Here is a 24,293-nt window from a genome sequence, read left to right as displayed (position 1 = left end):
GAGGAGCCGGTGCCGGGCTGGGCACTCCTGGCAGGGTGAGGAGCGGCGATGCCAACGTCCGTGCCAATACCGAAAACCTGGGCAGATGGGCAGGCTGCACGCAGGCAGGGCCAAGCGGGCGGCCCCGGGAGGTGAGGGCCAGCCCCAGACGGGGCAGAGCAGGGGTGCGGGAGCCCCCCACCCCCCACAAGCACAGGCCCCGGGCGGGAGGGCTCTGTCCCTCTCGTCTGCCTCGGATCATGACCAAGGCCGCCCGGCGGCGAGGCAGTCCCAGCGGGCCATCCACAAGGACCCCGGATGCCAGCAGAGAGAAGGCGGCCGTCAGACACGGGACAGAGCTATCCAAGGAAGATGTTTTATTTTCAAGTTTCTATGGAAATGTTACAAACAATGGAAACTGAAAAGAAAAAAAACATTTAAAATTTCAAACTAACATTTTAAAATAAAGAATATGATTAGGTGAAATAATAAATAACGACACCCCAGAACACTATGAGGTGAAGGGGGGGCACGGGCCAAGGGCAGGCCTAGGCCGGGGGCACCCTCCCCGAGGGCTGCCGGCCCGTGCCCGCTCGGCGTTCTAGGGAGGCAGGAATGAGAGGGCCACACCATCCAAATCTTGACTTTATTTTTTTTAATATAAAAAATGCAATTTTGGAAACCCACCCTACCTTTTCCCCTAACATAATGCTTTTACTTCTTAAAAATAAAAATAAAGTACTAATTCTATATACATCACATGTACCATACAAAAATGTATCCAAAGTTTCTATTGCTACCAAAGTGTTCTAAATTAAAACAAGTTACAGAAAGCCCCTCATTGTAAACAAAAGATTACAAGTTACAAAATCAAAGCACACACAGCCAGAGTCATTTATACAATAACCAACATCCTGCTCCCAAAGCAAGTTGAATTTTTATGTGCCTGTATAAAAATGCATATCAATATACTTCTGCAAATTTATTTTTCATTATAAAGCAAATGAATACACTTTCTACAATAAATAATCCGCTGGGAGGCACACCGTGGGAGGCTGGCAGGTGGACAAGGCGGCGGGGGAGGCCCAGGGGGCCCGGCCCGGCCCTCACGGAGGCGGCGGAGTGTTTTTGGTGATTTGCGAGTGATGCACGCGGCATAAATTTATTCTCCACTTCTTTCCACAAAGTACCATTCAAAATAATGTCATTTTCTTTCTTAAAATACACATTTGTCATTGTAAATGTACATCCCGTCTATTAAATAAGTGGTACTCTGTGTAAAGAGTATGATTTACAAAATTATTAAACATTCAAAAGTCTTAAAAAAAAAAAAAAGAGCTAGAGATGGAAGAAAGGACGGCAGCAGCGCCCCCCGGCGCCCTGTGAGGGGCACGGAGCGGAGCGGCGCCCGGGACGCGCCCACGCCGTCAGGGCGCCCAGATGGGGATGGGTCATAGAAGACCGGGAAAGAAAACCTCGCCCTCCTTGGAGAAAGGACTCAACCACACCTAAGACGCAGAGTAAGTTACGTGGGGCTGTGAGCATGCGCACTGCGCACGGCGGCCGCACTCAGTCTATGTCGCTGAGGTCGCTGGCCGGCTCCCCGTGCACGCGGCTCAGGTGGCTCATGGCGCGGTCGAAGGCGACCCGCACGGCCTTGCGGATGCTCGAGTTCCTGCCCTCCATCATCTTCAGCTTGTCTATCGTCTCGTCGATACCCAGAGGGACCATCTTGGACTTCGGAAGCCACTGCCTTTAAGAAAGAAAATGGACTGTGAGGCCCGACCACGCCAACCTGCCCGCGCCGGCCCCACGCACACGCCCGGCCCCCGCCGGCCCCTCACACACCCGGCCCCCGCCGGCCACCCGGCCCCCGCCGGCCCCGCACACACCTGGCCCCGCACACACCCGGCCCCCGCCAACCCCGCACACACCCGGCCCCCGCCGGCCCCGCACACACCCGGCCCCCGCCGGCCCCTCACACACCCGGCCCCGCCGCCGCTGCCTGACCGCCAGGGGCCACCCACCGCCCCCGCCCGACCGCCAGGCACACGGCACACAACACCGCTCCCCAGCAGGCAGAGGAGGGCAGGGCTGCCCAGCGGAACCCAGCAGGGGCGGCGGCTGGGGGACGCAGGGTCAGCAGCACGCCGCCACCACCTGGGGACCGCTGGCCCCCGCGCACAGGGTGGTCTGGCCTCAGACGGGCCTCGGGGTGGGGGCTGCGGAGGAGCCTGGAGCCGGAAGGCCATGCGGCCTCGGCGGGAGCAGCCTCTGCAGAGACAGGGTCTGGGGGCCCCGCCCGCCGCAGTGGTGGCCCAGGGCCCCGCGCGCGCAGCGGGGCCGCGCTCACCAGCTCCGCTTGTTGTCGAAGAAGAGCACGAGGAAGAGCTTCTCGTCGGCCTTCGTCTGCATGTGCTCCCCGATCTTCAGCACGTCCAGCGGCGGGGCCGGGATGGTGACCCCGTTGTGGTGGCCGGGCACGCGCGGCATCTTAGGGTCGATGATCTGCAGAGGGAAGGCGCGAGGTCACGGCGCAGGCCGCAGACAGAGGAGCGCTGGGCGGGAAGGGACGCCAGCCACACCCCGACCCCGAGACCCCGACACCCCGATCCCAACTCTGAGACCCACACCCTGACTCCCTGAGGCCCCGACACCCCGACTCCCCAACAGTCTGAGACCCCGACTCTGACACCCCGACACCGCACGGGGTCTCCCGGGACACGTGTCCCAGAGGTGCTGGGGTGGCCCCAGGCCCGGCAACAGGGAGACACAGCCCCAAGGCTCAGCGCCTGCACACCGCAACCCGCCCACCCGCGCTCACCAGGGCCGGGTACGAGGGGTAGCCGCTGCACTTGGCCCACACGACCTTCAGGGGCTCGAGGACGGAGGCGGCCGCGTCGGTGGAAATCCACATGCTATTCTGACCGACCTCTGGGGAGAAAGGTGGGGAAGAGGGGAGTCACGGCAGGGCCCTCAGGACCCGCTGGGCTGCGCCTAAGATCCCCTGGGCACCAGGACCGGCCCAGCTTGAGGGCTCAGGAGCCCAGGGGACATGGATGGCCCGGGGCGGTGTCTGGATGGCGGGGGGCCTCTGCAGCTGCGCCCCTTCCCCGCTCCGCAGCCCCACCCAGGCCTCTGGGTTCCGGCACCTCCCCCTCCGCGCGGGGCTGGCAGGCGCGGACTCACCAGCGGCGATGCGCGCCGCCTTGGCATAGTTCCCGTTCTCGATGCAGGAGATCAGCTCGCTGCGGCCCTCCAGCGTGTGCCTGCGCACCAGGGCCGGCTTGCCGCGGCCGCACTTCGGAGCACTGAAGCTTCGGGGGAAGCGGACAGACTGTCAGCACCCAGAGCATGGGGGTGCAGGGCGTGGGGGTGTTTAGGGGAGGCAGTGTGGGCTATAGCCACTTTTTTTTGGCTCCACCACGTGGGATCTCAGTTTCCGAACCAAGGACCAGCCCGGGCCAGGCAGTGAGAGTGCCAGGTCCTAACCACGGGACCAGCAGGGACTCCCCGCCATCACCGTGACCGACCAGGACTGGGGGAAGAGGCCCCGCACAGACGTGGCCGATACGTTCGCAAGCTGCGCTCAACTCTCACGCCATGTCTTCCCCACGTGTGAGCTCCACAGCGCAGGTGGCGGGGAGCAGGCACACCCCGGGGGCCCACCTGGCGTCGCAGAGCGGGCTGCTGCTGGAGGAGATGCTGGACTCGGAGGCGCAGCGGCGGCGGGGCGCGGCGGTCCTCCCTGGAGCGCCGCCCAGCTCCGGCTCCTGCTCGCCCCGCGCGGCCCCAAAGCCATTGGTGAGACCTGGAAAACAGGCGTGCACGTGGCCCTGAGCTCACCAGCTCTCTAAATTGGGACAACGCAGACAAACATGCCCTGCAACCCACACCCAGCGCGCCCGGTATGTGGAGACAGACAGACGCACGGAAGAGGGGAAACCGAGTGGAAACACAGATCCCACAAAGGCAAAGAGAGACACCGGCTATTCCTTCCTGGTCGCTCCAGCCACACCAACCAAGGCCCTGAGCCTGCGAGGGGACGGCGGAGGCTTCCAGGGGATCTGCACATCCCCAGCGAAGGAAAACCTTCTTCCAAAACAAAGCACAAGCAGGGTCCCCAGCCCTTCAGAGCCTCTGAGACTCAAGATGAGCATCTGGTCCATGTGGGACCCTTGTGTCCGGAAGCCACTGAAACCGACCCTTCCACAGTACACAGGAGGCCAGGAGGCCCAACAGCAAGTGGTCCACAAGCCCACAGCATCACGCAGTAGGTCGAGGAGGCCCTGGAAGCCAACCTCAGATCCTGCCCCAGAAGTCCACGCCAGCAGGAGGGAGGGAGGGCACTGAGCCCCACCTGCTGGGTCACGACGGGCCAGGAGCCTGAGGGTGCCTGGCGCTGCCCGGCCCGGCCCAGACCCTCTGGGCGACGGCTGCAAGGGGGACGTGACTCGTCCCCCAGAAGAATCCCACTCCTCACACTTCGAAAACTTAAAAATCCATTTCTTTAAAAATGTTTTGAAGGAGTTGGCTGATTACCAGTTTTTTCATCTGCTGTACATACTTCTCTGTAAATAAAGGGAGATGAGGAGACCCTTTACCAGACAGCAGCAAAGATGCAGAAGCAGAGCACGCTTTCCACTCCCAACAGAATGAAGGCCCGCCCGCAGTGACCCAGTCAGACGGCCTGCCCCTCTGCCGGACTTACACCAAGCCTAGCACGTTCTCTTTTCAACCCAAGTCTTATTTATAAGTAGTAACCGCAAGGAGACAAGGGTGTTACACTCATTTTTGGAACCTGGACCAAACCACCCTGAGAAAGCGAGCATTCGTCTCAGCTCAGGGGCCAGGTCCCTGGGCGCAAGCTGTGCAGCGGGGGCTCCAAGACCCCACCCGCACCCCGGGAGGCCCCCGGACGGCCCCTGACGCAGGGCCAGGCCAGGGTCAAGGGTGCTCAGCCGTGGAGCTGCTGAAGCGGAGCCAGGGGGCCGCCTCCCCCCGCCCCCCGAGCTGCTCAGCTGCCTTTCCTGGCAGACAGGAGGAGGACCCCAAGTGGGTGACGGGCAGCCTCACCACCTGACAGGCACCCGGCCCCTGGGAAGGGCTTGGCAAGGGGTGAGTGGGGCCTGCCGTCCACAGCCCCAGCGCACAGCGGGAGACAGCAGCCAGGAAGGCCAGGTCTCCCGAGGGCGGGAAAGCGGGGAGACGGACCCAGCCCCAGGACACCGAGCACATCCCGGGGAGACGGCGCTGACCGCCCTGCCCGCGTGCATGCGGTGACAAGTGACACCAGAGGGGGCGGCCCCGCTGGGAGGCACGGGCACATGCACGCCTCCCCCGCCCAGGGCAGCGAGCAAGCCACACCGTCTTCCACACGCTGCCCGCTGAGCGGCAGACAAGCCCAAGGGCACGAGGCCGCGTGGCTGGAGCAGGGCCAGGCTCCGCAGGCTGCCCCACGCGGTCCAGAGACCTCGCGGGGGCGGAAGTGACACGGCAGGCGCCCACACAGGGTCCCTCTGAGACACCAGCAGTCAGGTCAGGGCCCAGTCAGAGGTGGCTTCGGGGACAGGCCAAAGCCCCCAGGGTCCCTGGGAATCAGAGCCAATGCCCCAGATGACAGGCACCCAGGATCTCAAACCCCCTTCTCCGCCCCAAAAACGGACAGGCCGAGTGGGGAGCCCTGGCCCAACTGGAGACGCCGGTCAGCGGGGGCACAGCGACCATCCTGAACCCTCGCTCCATGGGAACAGGAGGCCTCCAGGTGCTCCAGCAGGCGTGCTGGGCGCCAAGCTCCACCTGCCACGCCCGCTGCCCACACGCAGGGCGCCCCGGGCACGGGGCCGCAGCCAGCCTCTCGGAGCAGCGGTGTCAAGTGCTGGGTATTTTGGTTACAAGTTTTTATTTTTAGTGTTGGCAATGGAATTGCATTTTGGGGGTTTCTCCACCTTTCAATGAAAACACAGATGCACAGCAAGTCGGATCCTGATGCCCTGCTCGTGCCCAGACCGGCTCCAAGAAGACGCAGCAGCAGGAAGGCCGGCGGGCCCCGGCAGGGGATGCCCCCAGGCCCGGGGACAGGCCGTCCGCTCCCGGCAGCAGGCACTCGGCGTGGTGACAGAGACAGAGTCGTACCACCTGGAGACCGGGGGCTGAGCAAGGAGCCGGAGGAGAAGCAAGGGGGCAGCAGAAGCCAGGAGGCCAGCGCTAACAGCAGACAGCCAGGGCGGACGGTGCCGGCGCACGTGGGCCAGGGCGGGGTGGCCGCGCGGTCCTTCCCGAGCCCAGCCCCAGCTCCGCCCCGGTCCTCTCAGCCGGTCCGGTGCCGGCCGAGGGCAGGCCAGGTCTCTGTCCACGGCAGTCGTCTGTGGAGGCAGCGGCTCCGCGGGCACCTCGGCCCGAGCGTCTGCACAGGCAGCCCGTGCGCAGGGAGGCCACGCGACGTCCCAGCCAGCTTGAGCGCCTGCGGGCGGGCAGGGCGGGCGGCCCGGCTCCTCCAGGGCCGCGTGTGGGTTTTGTGTGGCGCTTCCAAAGCCATCCACAAGGACTGGGCGACATGCAAGGATGCGGGGTCCTTCCGCCTTCTCCAGTCCAAGGTGAGCAAGAGAGAACAACTAGGGTCCAAAGAGTGAACTACCCCGCATGTTAGTAGTTAAAATGAGAACCTGGAAGACAGCGAAAAAGCCGTTTAGTCTGACTGAAGGCCCCGCACACCAGACTCTGCCCTGAGCAGCGCGCACGCCGGGAGCCACGCAGCAGGTGTCGCGAGAGGCCGGGCGGCAACACGGAGCCCGGCCCGGGCCAAGACTCGGCGGGCAGACAGCGCGGGCCCCGGAGATGCGGCTCCGGGAGCAACAGCCAGCGCGATGACCCCCAGGGGCACCTCCAACAAGAGGCCCACATGCCCGGAAGAAGGGAGGCCTTGCCACACGCAGTGGACACCGAGGACTTCCTACGAGGCACACAGATGGCTCTCTGGGAAAAGCAGAAGGCTGGGAATGCCCACGTCCCGAGACCATGAAGTCTGTGGCTTGGGGCCACGGAGCCCGCCAGACGCCCGGGCAAGGCCACGCCGGGGCCGGGGGCCATGCCCGTCGGTGCCAAACCGCGCATGGAAGACAGAAAACGCCGCTGTCTGGAGAGGAAGAAAGGGCTCTGCCTGAGCCAGGCCGCATGGCGGGCACCTCTGACGTGCCCAGCCCACTCGCAAGGCCTCCGGAACCACCTTCCAGAGTTGCCACCACCCCTGAAAACCTACAGCATCCTTGGCTCAGGGCTGGCAGCAAAGGAGCGACGTGGTTTCTACAGAGACCTCTGCGGAGGGAGCCCAGAGGCCCCAAAAGTCCAGCAGCCAGAGACCCACAAGGTCACAGGTCCGAGGCTCGGACGCTTAGGGCACTCAGGACCTGGCAGTCCCGCCCCCAGCTTCGCCAGGGCCCCAACCACAGGGCGCTGTCTGACTCGCCTCCCGGCAGCGGGGGAACTGCAAGGAGAAGCCCAGCAACATAACACCAAGCTGAGAGTCTCCCACTAAGCCTAGCTGAGAAAGGCCCCTGCCATGAAGGGACCCATCTGAACCTGTATCCTGGACACTCACGCAGCCCACAGAACTCTAACAAGTTACCAAAAATTACCAACTTGATATCAACCCATCAAAATAAAACCACTGTACTTACTGGAAAGTGTATTATCTAATAAAACTAGTTAACGTGCACAAGTTCACTCTGGCAACAAGAAGACTGGTCTGTCCGTCAAGGTGCAGGAGACACACCTCCGTGAAAGCCGAGCGCTCGCCCACCCCGCGGACCCGCGACTCAAATCCAAGCAGCAGAGGGGAGGACGCACTTCTCCGCGTGGCTGTGACCGACGCACCGACAGCTCACGCCACGGCTCCGATCCACGGCCAGCACGCCTCCAGAGACCCCCACAGCACAGCCACCGTGGAGGGGACGCGAGGGTGACCGACGGCTAATTCACCAACACGGAAGCCCCGCGCCCCCGCCGGGAGGGCCGCAAACAGGCTGAGCGCAGGAGAGCCCAGGCGCCCGGTGTAAACACAGCCTGGGGGACCCCTGAGGAGTGCAGGCACGCGGATGTGAGTCCATCAGACAGACCTCGGCCCTGAGACCTTCGTGGTAGCCAGCAGCACGTCAGGCTGTCTCAGCAGCAGACAGCTCAGCACACGGGAATCAACCACGCCACGCAGCACAGTGACAGCAGGCGGACGGCACGCCGCGTCCACCCGGGCCCGCAGGCTTCAGAAGCGGGGCCCGCCGCCCGCACCCACACACCCACCAGTCGGGGGCCTCCCGGGAAGGGACCAGCAGGGCCCCCAGGCCAAGCCAACCCCGGCCCTCGGCCACCCTGATATGGCACCACCTCAGGCCTGCAACTGGGCGCTTTTCAAAGAGAAACAGCGTCTGTCTCCTCACGTGGACCACAAAGGCCGCACACCGGCCCTGGAGGCACCCACCCCCCCGCCCGACTCTGCCCGAGACTGGGAGCACACGGGCAGCGTGATTTACCTGTGTCCAGGCGCTTTCCCGGGGACCCCTCCTCCACCTCAGAGTCGCCGCAGGTGCTTCGCGACCTTTTTCTTGGCTGCAGAAGAGTCTCCAACCTCGGAAGGACTACAGACAAAAAGGTTTTGGTCCCTAGCTGAGGAGAAGTTGGCTGGGTTTCAGTGTTCTTGGCAGACTTTGGGGGGCTTACACTTTTCGATTTGCAGAAGAGAACAGAGGTGCGTCTGTTTACATCGCTCGATGGCTCCGCCCCCGGCGCAGCGCCACTACGGGCGAGGGTGGGCTCTGGAGAGTGTCCGCTTAGCAGCGCGCTGTGAGTGCAAGTGCTATGTGACTCATTACCAAATGTGACTCTTTTGGGCAGTTTACTCTGCTCTGGGTGGAGTTCTACTGGGTTGAGGGTTGGTGGTTCTGAGTTAGGCTCCGAGTTTGAAGGAAGAGGTAATGCATCTGATGGTTCAAGTTTAGGGGGAGATTTATCTCCTGAAAAAATTATAAATAAAGTGATTTTTGAAAGCTGATAATTATCAAAGCTATCATAAAACTTACTGTAATTGTGAAGTCCACCAAAATACTAATTCAATCAAGGAAACACAGCATCACACATAACTGTCTACAAGCAGCCGCGCTCACACTGCGCGCGTCCCTGACGCCCGGCCGGCGCCTGCACCCAGGGCCCAGAGGCTCCCTGAGACCTCCGCACATGCGCCAGCCCAAGACATCATTCGAGTTCATGACAGTCGCTGCAATCGACATTCACTTACCTTGAGGAAGAAAAATATGCCAGGTAACTAAGGGGGTCTAAGCGGGCATCCCCACAGTCCTGACCTGGTCCACAAGGTTAGCAGACAGAAGGAAACAAGCGTGTGAATCTGGTTTCTGACCAGGGCATTCTACGTCAACGTCAAGAACAGGGAGCGGTGAGTGGCTGAGAACGCTCCAGAAAACCCCCCATCGGTTCTCAGACCGTGCCACCTTCAGAAACATTATAATCCAAGTTCGTCATTTTAAATTTGACTTGAAAGATAAAAACACAATCTTTGGACAAAGACTATCTTAGCCTCGTTAGAGACACTTTTACAAATTACAAAAAAACAAGAAGCCTGAGAGCCAGTGCATTAGCCCTGGGCCCTGGGGAGCTGGAGAGACCCGTCCTTGGAGGACGGGGTGGGCACATCCTCTGGGATGAGCCACTGAGGTTTCCCTCCATCAAGGCCGAGGCTGGCGGCAAGACATGCGACACCTAACAAGTGACTAAGCAGCATGTCCGCTCACACAGCCGTCTCTGCTGGACGAGCCTGCAAACCTCCCCAGAGCTGTCTGAAACAATGCAAGGTTAACGTTTCAAACTCAAAGTCACTTGGAAAGTGAAAAACTACACAACTTCTGAGGTTCACTTATGTCTCCAAGCACATTTTGTGACTTCTCCCCACTAATGGTGAGATAGGCTAGCCAGGCTTGGCCCCAGGAGGGCGGCCGCGGTCAGGCTCCGCCCAGAGCTTTCAGACGCCACTCAAGCCTGTGAAGGCTTGTGACACGGCTCAGAAAACGAGGAGACCGCCTTTCCTTGACCAAAGCAAACGCCAGAGCAAACACGCGTGCACGTGGGAAACACGTGTGCGGCTGGCAGGGCTCACGCCCTGCTGACGGCGGGCGGCTGGCGACGGAGCGCCCACCCGCTGCCACGCGGAGCACTGACCCGTGGGGGAGCTGGGGGCAGGCAGAGTGAGCGCGGGCCACTCCCCGGAAGCGGGCCCCCCTCCTTCCCTGGAGAGGCCTCCTCGCCCCCCGACCCGGGGCCCCACAGGGGTTCTCGCGCTGACCTGACACGCGAGCTGCCACCAGCATCCCGGCATCTGCCTCGGCAGGGGACCGCGCTGCCCCGGAGCTGCCCTTCGTGAGGATGCCCCTCCCGGGCCCCACTCAGCAGCGGGCCAAGACGGCGGCCCCATCCCAGGCCTGATGCGCGCCTGCCAGGGCAGCTGCCCCCGGCACACAGGCAGTGAACCCCGTGGCCCACGGCCCTCACTGTGCCCACCCTCTGCCCGCACCAGCCACGCAGTGGGCTCGTCAGAGGGGCGCCTCACTACTCCTCCCGAAGATGACGCTACGGCTCAGGGCTCTGCATCTGCCAGGGCGGCTCACAGATGTGTCCCAGCTTCCACAGCCTCACGGATGGCAGGGGTCACAGCAGAAGGTGCTCAGGTGACCCAGTGCAAACCACCCCCCGCCACCAGCTGCAGGCCTCTCATGGGCCGCGGACTCCAAGCCTCAGTATTCTCATCCGTCAAACGGGAACAGACAGGACAGTGCCCGCCATCCAGTGGCCCACAGAGCAGGTGCCAGCCAGGGCTCCTGGGGTCTGCCCTCGGGGTGCACACACTAGACCCACAACCCCACGGTCACTGGCTCTGGGGTCTGCCCTCGGGGTCCACACATTAGACTGACCATCCCCATGGTTACTGGCTCTGGGGTCTGCCCTCGGGGACCACACACTAGACCCACATCCCCACGGTCACTGGCTCTGGGGTCTGCCCTCCGGGTCCACACGTTAGACTGACCATCCCCGCGGTCACTGGTTGCTAACACACCACCCAGCTCCTCGGGAGAAATGCTCCAGGAACGTCTGAAGTGAATGATGTGTTCGCAGCATAGACGAACGCAGAGCCTCAGGACTTGTCAGCGTGAACCCTGGCATCTGGAGTCCCACTCAAGGGAACTCACAACGCGCAGATCAGCATGGGCCCTGCCCAGACCACCCCGCACCACCACCCACGCCCCGGGCCCTGACCTCCCATGAGACGCTTCCAAACCAAAGCTACACATGGACCAGGGACCCAGCCTGGTGCCTCACTGGACACGGTGCCACCATCTCTCCGGAGTCGGGGCACCCCCCGCCCCCAACTCAGGCGTGACCTCATCATCCAGCCTCAGCTGTGCTGCGCCCGGCATCCCCTCCCCTCTGGGGAAGGAGAGGGCCCAGTCCTGAGCAGTGAAGACAGAGCCTCAACCTGAGACTGGACCGAAGTGCGGCCGCGGGAGGCAGACACCCCTCCGGACTCTCAGGCCCACAGCCACACCCTCCTGACTGTTCGGGCCCCCACTGCTCAAGGAAACCAACCTGGAAACTGAAGCCCTGCCTGCAAGGCTCACCTCTGACCACGGGGAGGTCACAGCCGCTGCCCCTCCAGCCTGCCCCGAGTCTCCTCCTCGTCAGGGTTTCCAGTGGAAACCCCGTTGAGCGTCAAATCACAACTAAGATGCTTAGAAACACTGCCCTTCAGGAGTGCTGACGACATTGCTCTCTGCCCCAAGACCACATCCCCACGCACGTTCCTGCCCTCCTCCACACACGGCCGTCTCCGCGGGCTGCACCAACCACTGTTCCCACAGACGCCCCCCAGCGCTGCCGTCTGTGGCCTCACAGGGGGCACCCCCACCCACGCTGCCGGCCAGCCACCTCCACCACACCGCTCCTCCCAAAACATCCTTCCAGCCCGCCCCGCTCAGACCACTGCGCCAGCTTCCTCTAACGTGGGCCCAGCCCCAGAAGCAGCATGAGGGGCCCGCGGGAACTCCCGCACAGCGGGAGAGCTCAGAGAAGCTGCTCTGCCGATGGAAAACCAAGCTGGTGCCCCGTTCTCCCCTCACTCACTCTTGCAAAAGGAGGGAGACACACGTCCTCACCCCAAGGGGCAGTGAGGGCAGCAGGAGTGGCTGGGAGGAGACCGTCCCCACGGGGCCCCCGCTCCAGGTCCTAATGACCAGGGCCACCCTGTGTCCTGAGAACCCCGAGGGCACAGAAGAGCAGAGCCGGGGAGCCCAGCAGGACCCAGCTGCCAAAGGTCCCCGAGAGCAAGGGCTGCTCGGAACCAAACCCACAGGCCGGGCCAGTGTGGTGATGGCGGAGGCCCCGGACTCTACAGGCCAAGCGTGAGTCCCGTCCCCGAGGAAAGACGCTCAAGCCTGCAGCGGAGCGCACGGCCACCCAGGCGAGGGCATCACGAGGGGACCCACCCCACCACACAGTCACCTACGAGCAGAGAAAGCTTGAGGATCCAGGTCCTACCCGCTGCTCCTCAGGCAGCTGGACCGCAGGACACCACGGGCCCAGCGCGGCCCACCCGCTCACGGCCACCACCGAGAGAGACGTGGCATCGCTGCCAGGACACGGCAGGCCCGCAAAGCCAGCTCTCACCCGCAGAGACCACGGTTCTGTTCAAAGGGTGAGCTGTAGAACAGCTTTCTATGTCCTTTGATTAACCGCTTTGTCGTTCTTATTGAGGGAAAGTGGTAAAAAACCAGAAAGACCACACAGCTGCCAAGAGCCGTGCAGGGAGAGCGCCTGACCCCACAGCCTGTACTGCTGCCTCTCAAGTGAGGCGAGAAGGGCAGGGACCCTCCACCCGCCCGAAGGGCACCCGAAGGGCACCTCCAGGAGCCCAGGCTGAGCCCGTGGCTGTCCCCGGGGAAGGGCCCTCACAGCACGCGTCCCACCCACAGGAGCACGGGGCCGTCGGAGGGCCCTGCCGCCGTGTACACCCTGGGAGAGGAGCTGAGACAGTCCTCCCCTGCGCAGCCTCGCCAGGTCACTGGGAACCTGCTGGGAGACTCCGCTCCACGTTTCTGCCCCGGCACACGGCCGTGCCTCCCGGCACACCAGCCCCTCACTCTCCTACCGCCCTGCAAGGCTATGGATAACCTGAACCGTGCTTGAGAAACAGATCTCACTTTACCCCCAGCGTTTTTAAGTGGCCAAATGCGGCGCAGACAGGACGACACCCCGGCCTCGGCCCGGAGCACCTCCAAGCGCTTACCTTCCTCCGCAGCCTCCTGCCCCCGCGGAGCACCGTCCTCTTCCGGGCCTGCAGTACCTGACTCCGCGGCTGGGGGCTGGCTGTGCTGCTGGCTCAGCTTGCTCCGCAGGACGGCGATCTCCTTCTTCAGCAGCTTGGCCCGCTTGCTCCGCGACCCGCTGGACTTCATGGCGCACGTGAGGTCCAGCATGTCCAGCAGCTCCCTCAGCTGCTCCTCTAGGACCATGTGGGCCCTGTTGGCCGGGTTCAGCAACCTGTCCACTGGAGACAGAGACACGGCCATCAGCCGCCACACGGGCACCGCCAACCTGAGACCACCTCACCAGGGACCCCAGGGCCCCCCCTCGCGTGGCGCCTGCTGGCCGGCCGCCGCTGGCAGACATGAGAGCCGGGGCCACGCCGAGGCCACTGAGCCCTCCCGCCGAGACCAGGCGCCCAGGCGAAGACAGGGCTGCAAGGAGGTCCTGACGCTCAGGGCCACGTGCGTCTGAGCCGGAGTCCCAGTCCCAGGTTGTTATGTGGCTCTTTTAAAACTGGACTAGAAAGTTCACAGGTAATTCACAGTTTGGAGTATATTTACAAAAAAATCCTTAACAAAATTTCAATTTCAGCCAAACAACAAAATGTATAAAGTAGACTACCTTCAATCAGTGAGGCAGCTAAGGAACTAAACGAGTCCACAGAACCCCCACAGGCTGAGCTGGGACACAAACTCGGCAGCAGGCCAGGCAAGGAGACGCCCCTCGCTCCGCAGGCAAACCTCCTCCTAAAGCACCCGCCTCATCACGAGAACAAGATGCCAGCACCGGGAATCAAGTGAGAATGCCTCCTAACAGAGGCACAGATAGGAAGGTTCACAGCAAGAAACCTCGTCTCTGAAAGCCTCGCAGTATCTGGCCTGCCCTCAGGCAGAGGACACCGCGGGGAGGGGCCGGGGGCCCCCAAACGCAGAGGGGACACAAGTGCACTTCTCACCCCAAGTCCAGGCTTCGTGAAAACCTGGGTATGGAAATGGATGCAGAGACTCATGGTGACTCGCCAGGCCATTTCCTGCAAGGCCAGCGCCCCTTCCCAACCCAGAGCACTCAGGTGGGGGAGGGGGTAAGTCCGCATCCAAGGACCCGGGAGAGCCAGCGGACAAAGGGCGTCCCTCCCGAGGCCGCCTCGTGAGGTGGGCAAACCTCAGCAGGGAGGGCCTGCCTGTTCCCTGCTCCCTTGCCAGGGGCTTCCTCCACCACAGGACGTCCTCACAGGTGCCCCCCAAGGCCCACCGGCACACACAGCCCAAGCAACACTGCTCCCCGGTCTGTATCAGGGCGACCTGGCTGTCCCACTCAGGGCCACGGCTCACGTGTCTCTCGGTGGACAGCTGAAACGTGGCTGCTCTGAGCAGAAATGTGCTGAGTGTAAGATCCACGCTACGTGGCAAACAGAGGAGAAGCCAGTGAAGGCAATCCTGTCTGCAATTCCTGTGTCACTTACACATTAAAACCACAACACTCAGGTGTACTGGGTTACAGACACGAGGCGAACACGAGTCCTCACGAGGCTACTAGGGAACCTCAAGCCAGCGTGCGGCTCGCATCCCGCCTCCCGAGCCTGCACTCCAGCGTCAGGGAAAGTGCCCCCCAGCTGCTCCCACATGGCCGTGCTCACCCTCATCCCAGGAGAAAGGCCGCCGGGGGGCCGGGGGCGGCCGCTCGGGCAGGTGCATCCCCGAGGCTTCGTCGAAGCCAACACTGTCTGCCTGGCGCCGGGCCTGCCTGAGCACCACGCCGCCCTGGTCGCGCAGCCGCACGGCGGCCCGGTAGAACACCGTGTCCTTGGCGTTGTACTTCATGCAGTTGTCCACGATGAGGTCAAAGTCCTCTTCCAGCTCCCTGAGTGTCCGGTACCCCTGTGCTTCCAGCCGCTTCCGCATTGTGGCAAAGTCCATGGGGCGTTTGATGTGATCCAGATAATCCGGGACCTGATTTCAGGGAACAAAGCAACCGTTTACAGACACAACCAGAGTCTTGCACTCCACGTAACCAGGACACGCGTCATGTACATACAGACACACACAGGCGCACTCCATGCTCACGCAGGACCACGGGGTAGCCCAGGTCCTCTGTCGGGGACACACGCACTGGGAGGGGTCCTTCCACATCCCTGGGTCACCACAGGCCCGAAGGAGGCCGGCACAGGAGGCAAGGACACCTACCTCCTTCAGGCTCACCGGCTGGGCGAATATGCGGGCCGGGTCCTTCTCCTGCAGCTGGTCCAGCACGGAGCGCAGCAGCACGGTCAGCGGCGTCAGCCGCAGCTCCAAGGCCATCTGCTCCACCTTCACCTGGGGGCCAGCGCACCAGGGCTCAGCGCCCGAGGGCACGCTCCCTGTGAGGAGCCACCTCCCACCTCGAGGGTGCAGCACCGTCCAGGGGCAGATGGAGGTCCACATTAAAGGCAAACGTGGTAGGCTCCTGCTCACCTCCTGGGACCCGGTGGACACCACAAAGACCCCACCCCAGCCAGTCTCCTTCACAGCAGAGATCAACGTCAGCCCCTAAATCCACCAGCACCCCTCACCGGAGAGGACTGCTCAGAGGAAGCAGGGGCAAGGACTGCGGGGCCCAGGGCAAGCTGCCCCTTCCCCGGACGCCCCGCCCTCCCCAGACGCCCCGCCCCCGCAGCCTCACCTGTTCCCGCTTGAGCTTCTCGCGCTTGCGCAGAAGCTCTATAAGAAGGCGCGCGCGCTCCAGGTCGTGCCGCAGCCGCTGCCAGTACTTGAGCTTCTCTTTGGCGGCCTGAATCTCCTCATCGTTCTCTCTCTGAGAAGAAGAATGGGATCGGCCTTGTCCCCCACACAGACACGCTCGGGGAGGGCTCAACGCTCAGCCCCTCGCCTCCTCCCCAGGGAGCCTCCTCCTGGCACAAGCGCACCCGCGCTGCCGGCTCACCTCCAGGCCAGCGCTGCGGCGGGGCTGGGGCCGGGCAGGGGGAGCGCAGGGCCAGGACGCCCTTACCGCAGAGGCCTGCCGCCGGGCGCAGCCTCGCCAAGGGCGCCCCCTCACCAGCCGGCCACCCAGCGCTTCCGCCTGCACCCCGCCGCCAGTGCCCGCATCCTGGCCTCGCTCCCCCAGCTCTGCCCAGGGCCTGGGGTCCTCAGCGCGCGCCTCCCGGAGGGGCTCAGGCCTGCCCGCCGCCAGCTCCAGGGGCCCACCCCCCACCGCCACCTCACAGCCCACCTGAAGGCTGTCCCGCCACAGCTCCTCCCACACTTCCCACCAGGGCTCCAGGCTGGAGTCTGGGGCCCTCCTGGTCAAGGCACCCGGAAGCTGAGTCCGACCTCACGCCCGAGGCTCCCCCTTCCCAGCCGCCGCCGCCGCAGTAGGCCTGCTCTGGCTGCGGGCACCGGCACTGCTTTCAAGAAGGCTCGGCACAAGCCTCAGGCCCTCTTCTCTCCTCAGCCTCCTCTGCCGCTTGGGGCCCACTCCCATCCAGAGCGAGCTGTAACAGTGCAGCCTTCTGGCAGAGTCCGCGGCCCCCAACCCCTATCCCAGTGCAAACCCTGCACCCTAGCAGCAGGGAGCACTGCGCTCTGAGAGGATCGACCCTGACTAAGGCTGACGCTGCGTTCCAGGACCTCAGGGTCTGAAGGCAAACAACCCGTGGCCAGAGGAACAAGGCCCTTCTCGCTCTACTGGGAAAGGCAGCAGAAGGGCCCGCCCAGGAGGCCGGGCGCAGGGCCTGAGCCTCCGCTCCGCCAGCACCCTCCAGCCCTACCGGATTCCAATCACCAGCTTGTTTTCATGTTATTTGAAATTCTCAGGCATCAAACAGGAATTAACAGTAACATCAACTGTATAAACAAGGCCAGTAAATACATTAAATGGTGGGCTCAGAAAACCAAATTCCCCAAGAGCATCTGAAATCATCTTGTTCGTCAGTTTGAAACAGACATGGAAAATATCAGCTCCAAGAACGTATAGCCTGGTGGCCGACATGAGACAGAGAAAAGCAGTAAGTCCCCAGAAACCCCTGATGCCCACCTGCTGTGCCCGCCACTGGCTGCAGGACCACAGGCCCTGCCCCCGACACAGCGCCCCCGCCAAGCAGGAACCTGCAGGGAGGACCTGACCCAGCCCCACGCCTCTTGTGTACAGACGGGCCTGGCTTTCATACTCTGCATGAGCAGTCTTAATTCCTATATGAAACCAATCCTGGAAGGTTCCACACACTGGGGGAGTACTACAGGCATTTCTGGTTTCAAACAGCTATCAAGAGAGCTCTGAGAAGACTGTCTGCAGCCCAGCCGTCATCCACCCACAGACGGAGGAGAGCACACGCAGTGCCTAGAAGTGAGACGGACAGAACCCCCCACCCCACAAGGTCAACACCAACGGGGTCAGACCAGCACTCCAGCTGGGGATAGGGCAGGCCAGCTCTGCAGCGTGAGGACCCCGTACATCAGGCCGACTCCCAGGACACAAGCAAGGGTGGGAGACCCTGAGGGACAGCCGTCTTTCCCACCACGACGCCAGCAGCAGCAGCGGTATGGACAGCAAGAGGCCCTGCCCCAGCTCAGCAGGACAACCAGCTGTCCAAAAACCCCCAGAAAGCGAATGGGGGTGCCCTCCCACCACAGGCACGTCAGGGGGAGCTGGCGGACATGAGCAATCAAGGGCAGGTGGAACAGAAGCCGCCCCCCACCCCCCAGCACACACCCGCAAGCCCCCACCCCAATCTGCAGGACGGAACCACCACGGGGACCTACACTGAGGCCAGGGCTCCATGGGCCCAGGACAGACCATCGAGGAGGCAGGGGCCAGGAGCGCCCAGCAACTGAAGCGCCTCATCCTGTCCAGCCCAGCTCATCCCATCTATCTGTCCGTCCCTGCCTGGAAGATCTGCCATGGGAAAGAAGGGCTGCACCTACCCTCTCCCAGGGCCCAGCTCAGGGCAGACGCCCAGACATTCAGACTAGTGAGTCAGGTTAAACTCTAAATACCAAGCATTTTTAAAGTTTCAGAAATCATCAAAATCACACCAAGCCTTCGACATGAACAGGTCGCCCCCAAAAGCCAACCTCCGCTAAGATGGGGTGGGAAGCAAGAGGCAGTGCCGCGTCGCACCCACCCCATGATGGGGAGCTCCCGGCCATTCCAAGGTGGCGGGGGGCAGGCAGACCCCTACCCATGGCCCTGCCCACACAGGCTGCACCACTGAGCTCACTACAACCAAGTCAGGACGGACCCCAGTCAAGGCCGGGTGCGCCTCAGTCTAAACCTCTGGTTCCTGCCAATTCCTTCGGCCAAGAGAACTGACCCTGCTGCTTCCCGTGCGTGAGTTCTCCTGTCATAACCAATTTCCCTCAAGTGTGGCAGGACGTGAGGAGAACACGACTGCTCTCAAACCCACATGCTGACCCAGGGAACACGTGCTCCCCTCAGGTGCGGGCAGGCCCCTCACACACCCCAACCTCGGCCCAGGTCCCGCTCTCCACGTGACTCCCCCTGCCAGCCCAGCCCGGAGACCAGACTCCCAGCTCTGCACTCTCTGCACCTCCCTTTGCTCCGCTGTCACCGGGCTGAGGACAAAGCCCCCATCCGGCCTCCCTGCTCCCATCTCGAGATGCCCTCTGCCTAACTCGCCACCCCTAAGGCCCAGCACCCAAAGGCCTTGCAGGCTCTGCCCTGCCCCCCTTCCTGGAGCTCCCGAGGCAGCACCAAGCCAGCCAGCCAGCCACCCTCAGTCCCCATGATTCCAGCGCTGCAGCCCCCTGGACGTTCCCCCACCCTGTGGCCAACCCTCACAGCCCACAGGCCTAGGTCCTGACACAGGCCTCACGGAGACAGAGCCCCTGTGTCCAGCGGGGGTGAGGGTGGAGCACAGGGCATCGCCAAGAAGGGCCCAGGAGGGGCGGAAGGTTTAGGATGAGCGTCCCCACCCCAGGGTGAGCAGCAGGACTGGACACAGCCGTCAGCAGTCCTCACGCTGGACAGAGCAGGCAGGAGGCTGGGAGCCGGGCTGACCCCGCCAGCCCCTCTGCACATGTCCAAGGCGGCTCCGGCCTGGTGCGCGGGGTCAGCCTCCCAAGACGGGGGCGGTGGTGAGCCTGCACAGCTGTGCCCACCTCGGGGGAGGGGACTCAGACGGCACCGCAGGCAGGAGGACCACCAGGTGGGGGGGACCTGACCCGCCCATCACAACCCAGGAGCGGCAGGTCCAAGGAGAAGCCCCGCAGCGTGTGGTGCCTCCTTCCCCGGAGACAGAGGAGGGTCAGAGGCACGGCCCACCCCACAGTCGCCCAGAAACGTCACACTGCTCTGCATTTCAAAAAGCGTTACCAAGATACCAGAATCCAAGCTTCTCTTTTTAAACAAGCATTTGCGTGTGTGCGCGATGCTAGATGACCTGCCGTCAGCGCCGCAGGCCTGAGGAGGCAAAGAGGCAGAGCTCCATTCAGGCCGGGGCGGCACGCGGCCCGGGACTCGCACGGGAACCTCGGGGAAGAAGGGACACAGAGCGGGAAAGCAGCAGCTTTCAGGAGAACGCGAGGGAACCAGCGCCGCGTCACTCCACGTGGGACCAGCGATGGGAGCCTCCGGCAGCCAGGCAGGCCTGCCCCGACCAGAACTCAGCGGGGGGCTCCCCACGCCAGGTAACCCCTGCCAGATGCAGGGCCTGGGCCCCCGTCCAGGGGCACCACGTCCCCTGGACTCACTTGGGCATCGTGGCTCACGGAGCCTTCCGGACGACGGGAACCGGCAGAAGCGGCCCACAAACAGCAACGGGAACCGGCAGAGGCGGCACTGCTGAGCACGGGCAGCAGCAGCTGACCCCCGTTTGTCTGTGACAGCTCAGGAAGCCAGCTTCTCCCTTCCCAAACCCGCCTTTCAGAAAAGCGCTCTGAACGTCAGCTGGCCTGTGAACCCGCGTCAGCTACCGAGAGGAAGGCACCCATCTCGCCCCGGCCACCCCTCCTGTGCAGGGGTCCCCGCCCCGAGGCCCCCGCACGCCCGCCCCGCAGTCAGCTGGCAGAGGCTTCCCCGCGCGCCACCAGCGGGCAGGGCCAGGAAAGGCCAGAACACCACGGGGCTGGGGCACCTCGGACGGAGGCTCCGCCTGCCACCCCAGCGGGCCGCGTACCTGCTGCGAGCTCCTGTGGGACTGCAGGCTGGACTGGAGTCTGCGCAGCAGCGGGGCTCCGTTCCTGGACAGCCGCTTGAGGAGCCAGTAGCTGTGGGCGCGCTCGACAAACTGCTTCTTCCGCTGAATGGCCACCTGATTCGCAATCCTATTTAATCTAGAACACGGAAAAACTCACAGTTTAGCTATGAAGCAGGACATGGACACATTTTTACGGAGACTAGAAATGACAGCGTTACTGTTCACAAACCGTGTGCGCCCCCCGCCGCCACCTGCCTCCCGGCTCCGCCTGCCTGTGGGCCGCGTGTCCACCACTGCCACTCAGGTCACGCGTCCAAGGACCCCGGGTGTCCCCCCCTCTCTGAGCCCTCGGGTCACGCGTCCAAGGACCCCGGGTGTCCCCCCCTCTCTGAGCCCTCGGGTCACGCGTCCAAGGACCCCGGGTGTCCCCCCTCTGAGCCGCACACGCTCACACACCGACCTCTCCAGGGGTGAGTGGCCCTGCAGGATGGCTCCTCTCAGGGGCCCCGGTCCCCACAAGACAAAAAGCAATGGCACGGCTGGAGGCAGCAGCTGCTGGGGGTGGGGTCAGCTCCTTGTCACAAAAACGAGCAAGAGGCCTCCTGGCAAGACCATCGTTTCAGAGACTGTAAAACTCGAAGGATTTGTAAGAACACACGAGGGGACACCAAGGGCTCACAGCCTCCAGGCCGGCTTCTGGCCCCTGCCATCGCCCCTCTTGGGAACCATGCCTCGGAAGACAACAAATGCAGGCTGAGGGCCAGGGGGCTTCCTCCCGGTACGCCGGACACCAGTGTTTCCGGGCGGAAATTAAGGAATTTTAAAAGGACGTCTCTTGAGGAGTGCGAGTCCCAAATCACTCATAACTGTCCTGACACCCTCGGCTCCGCCATGTCCAGACCCGCAACACTTCTTCTCACTAAGGCAGTGGCCGCATGCCACTCAGGGGGGCCCCACCCAGGGCCTCTTCCAGCGGCCGAGGAGCCGCTCCACCCAGGCCCGTAGCCCGGGCCGACACGGAGCCCCAGCCCAGCGTGTGCACAGGCCCGCCCGGTCACATGGTGCTGGCTCCAGTGGCAGCCAGAGCATCCCCACGGCCTCTCGATGGCTCCAGCAGAAGGCGCTGGGGCCCCTGGGCCCCTCATCTGCAGAGGGCTGTGTTCGTCCTGGGCACCTAGCAGGTGCCCGTCTGCTGGGGTCTGTCTTCACCCCGTGACCGCCACCTGACTCAGGGGCGGCAAAGAGCAGGCATCTTAACACGTGGCGCGCACGCAGACGTGCTCACACACGCTCAGTTCCTGCAGTGGTGAGGGGCAGCGCCGATAAAAGGCGGACTCAGCGTGCTCATGGCGACTGCAGACGTCAGGAAGGGAGGCGAGACGGGCCCGAGCCCGGGCAGGGCGGGCAGCAGCGTGGAGAGCCTCCCCACGGCCTTTCCTGCCCCCCGTCCAAGGCAACATGGACGATGGCGTATCACGCGCCAACTAAATCTCCATAAACTGGCGGAGAGGAGGAACAAGGAGCAAAACACAATGAAACAGGAAACAAGAACACGCAGGAAAACCTCAACAAAACCAGAGTGTGTTAGCTGAAGACTAGCCAAGAAACACATGGGAACAGAAACCAGCTGAAAGCGAGTCTCACGCCTTTGAAGCAGCACTATTCCCACAGCCAAGACGCAGAGATGACCTGAACGCCCCTCGCAGAGGATCGGACAGAGAAGTCGGGGTGGGGGGGGCGGTGAGTGACAGAGGGAGCTGGAATATTGCTGCTGCTAAGTCGCCTCAGTCGTGTCCGACTCTGCGACTCCACGGACGGCAGCCCACCAGGCTCCCCCGTCCCTGGGATTCTCCAGGCAAGAACACTGGAGTGGGTTGCCATTTCCTTCTCCAGCGCGTGAAAGTGAAGTCGCTCAGTCGTGTCCGACTCCTTGCGACCCCATGGACTGCAGCCTACCAGGCTCCTCCATCCATGGGATTTTCCAGGCAAGAGCACTGGAGTGGGGAGCCACTGCCTTCTCCGAGATGGAATATTACTCAGCTATAAAAAAGAAAGAAAGAACGACACAGTAGCAACACCGATGGCCTGGAGACTGTCGTGCTGAGTGAACTAAACCAAAGATAACACCATACCACTTACATGTGGAATCCAAACGACACAGGTCAACTTATTTACAAAACAGAAAGAGGCTCACAGGCTGAGACCAGACTTACAGTGACCGAAGGGGACAGGCTTGGGGAGAGATGAATTTGGAGTTTGGGATTAATATATATACAGGACTGTATGCAAAACAGATAAATAACTAGTGGCTACTATACAGCACAGGGAATTATATTCAACATCCCATAATAAATCATAACGGAAAAGAATATGAAAAAACACCGTGTACCTTTGTCACCCTGCAACACACCAGAAATTTGCCACTGTTCAGTCGCTAAGTCACGTCCAACTCTGTGCAACCCCATGAACTTGCTGCAGCAAGCCAGAACTCCCTGTCCTTCACTGCCTCCCGGCGTTTGCTCACACTCACGTCCACTGAGTCGGTGATGCCATCCAACCATCTCGTCCTGGCACCCCCTTCTCCTCCCGCCTTCAATCTTTCATAGCATCAGGGTCTTTTCCAATGAGTCAGCTCTTCGCATCAGGTGGCCAAGGTATTGAAGCTTCAGCAGGAGTCCTTCCAATGAAGCAGAAACTAACACTTTCTAAATCAATCAACCATACTTCAATTAAAAAAAAAAAAAAAAGTTATCCTGAAAACTGAGATGCAAAACAAACCTGTAGAAAAATGTAACTGGCCAAATCTGAATTATGGAAAAAAAAAAAAAGAAAACTGAAATATATTCCTTTAACAATTACTCTAGAAACTAAATGAACTGTTTAAAAGTTTTCTTACCACCCTCCAAAAAATTAAAAGGAACAAGTTTTTCAGAGGAGGTTCACTGTCAGAAAGAACGTCAGGTCAGCCCAGCCCTGCGCTGATTGCGGGGAGGCGAGGACACGTGTCCAGTCCTGGGTGAGTGTCCCGACGAGGCGGGGAGGGTGAGGTCAGGCCAGATGCCAAGTACACAGAGACACCTCAGGGCCTGGGGTCCACAAGCACATGCAGGGGCTCAGTGGTCAAGAGAGCAAAGTCCCATAAATACCACTCACACAGCCAGGAACAGACTGCAGACTGCGATCCCCACAAAAGACCAGAAAAGGGGCCCTCGCACCCTGCGACTCGCTCCTGGCTCGCTGGGAGCTGCCCCTCGAGAGCAGCCCCCTCCCAGGACCCCTGCCAGGGCTGCGCTCACCACACAAGCGGGCCCACCAACCCCAAAAGGAGACGGTCACAAGACACTCTCGAGGGACAGGAAGGCCAGAAGTGGAGACACCCCATGATAATGTCAGTGAGGAGGACAAAAAGGACACGCAGGTCACCTCCAAACTGACCCGAAATTCCAAGAGCCTGACGGACGACTGGGGGGAGCGCAGGAGGCTGGCCGCACAGACGCCCCCCAGGGCTGGGTGGGTGTGTGTCTCGGGGGGGAGGTGCTCCGTGGACAAAGCAGGCAAACGGCTCCACGGACGCCGGTGTGTGCGCGTGAGGGACGGCCCAGGAGGCCAGCAGTCCAGGCGCCAGAGGTCCCGTCAGTGCCAAGGCCGCGGGGCAGGGGGCAGGGGCGGAGGGATCGCTGCAAAGCTTTCAGAAGAAAACCTCAAGGCCCTCAGGGAGTGAACGGTTAAGCAAGACGTGACAAGTACAAGCCATAAAATAGAGCAAAAACACACATTAAAAGCAGGAGGCGATCCCTGTGACATGTGAGCCGAGGCGGGGCTG

At 62.1% G+C, this 24,293-nt stretch overlaps 1 protein-coding gene across 6 annotated transcripts in view; it reads right to left on the bottom strand.

Annotated features, from left to right (window-relative positions):
- Positions 1–341: 341 nt before the first annotated feature.
- The window catches only part of BRD1 (bromodomain containing 1), a 34,368-nt gene continuing 10,416 nt past the window's right edge, over positions 342–24,293 (bottom strand). The window contains exons 3-13 of one of the 6 annotated variants that reach the window (XM_043440662.1): positions 20,450–20,606; positions 15,997–16,128; positions 15,522–15,650; positions 14,975–15,287; positions 13,319–13,579; positions 8,505–8,984; positions 3,649–3,790; positions 3,169–3,296; positions 2,804–2,913; positions 2,333–2,487; positions 342–1,732 (exon numbers count right to left, since the gene is read on the bottom strand). In XM_043440662.1, the coding sequence (XP_043296597.1) occupies positions 1,549–1,732; positions 2,333–2,487; positions 2,804–2,913; positions 3,169–3,296; positions 3,649–3,790; positions 8,505–8,984; positions 13,319–13,579; positions 14,975–15,287; positions 15,522–15,650; positions 15,997–16,128; positions 20,450–20,606 (2,191 nt within the window). In that variant the 3' untranslated portion in view covers positions 342–1,548. The other 5 variants (XM_043440663.1, XM_043440664.1, XR_006264166.1 and 2 more) reach the window with 5 other exon arrangements.

Source organism: Cervus canadensis, chromosome 21, assembly GCF_019320065.1.
Source record: "Cervus canadensis isolate Bull #8, Minnesota chromosome 21, ASM1932006v1, whole genome shotgun sequence".
Taxonomy (NCBI): Eukaryota; Metazoa; Chordata; class Mammalia; order Artiodactyla; family Cervidae; genus Cervus; species Cervus canadensis.
The sequence above is the reverse complement of the archived record's forward strand: the minus strand, read 5'-3'. Positions and strand labels throughout refer to the sequence as shown.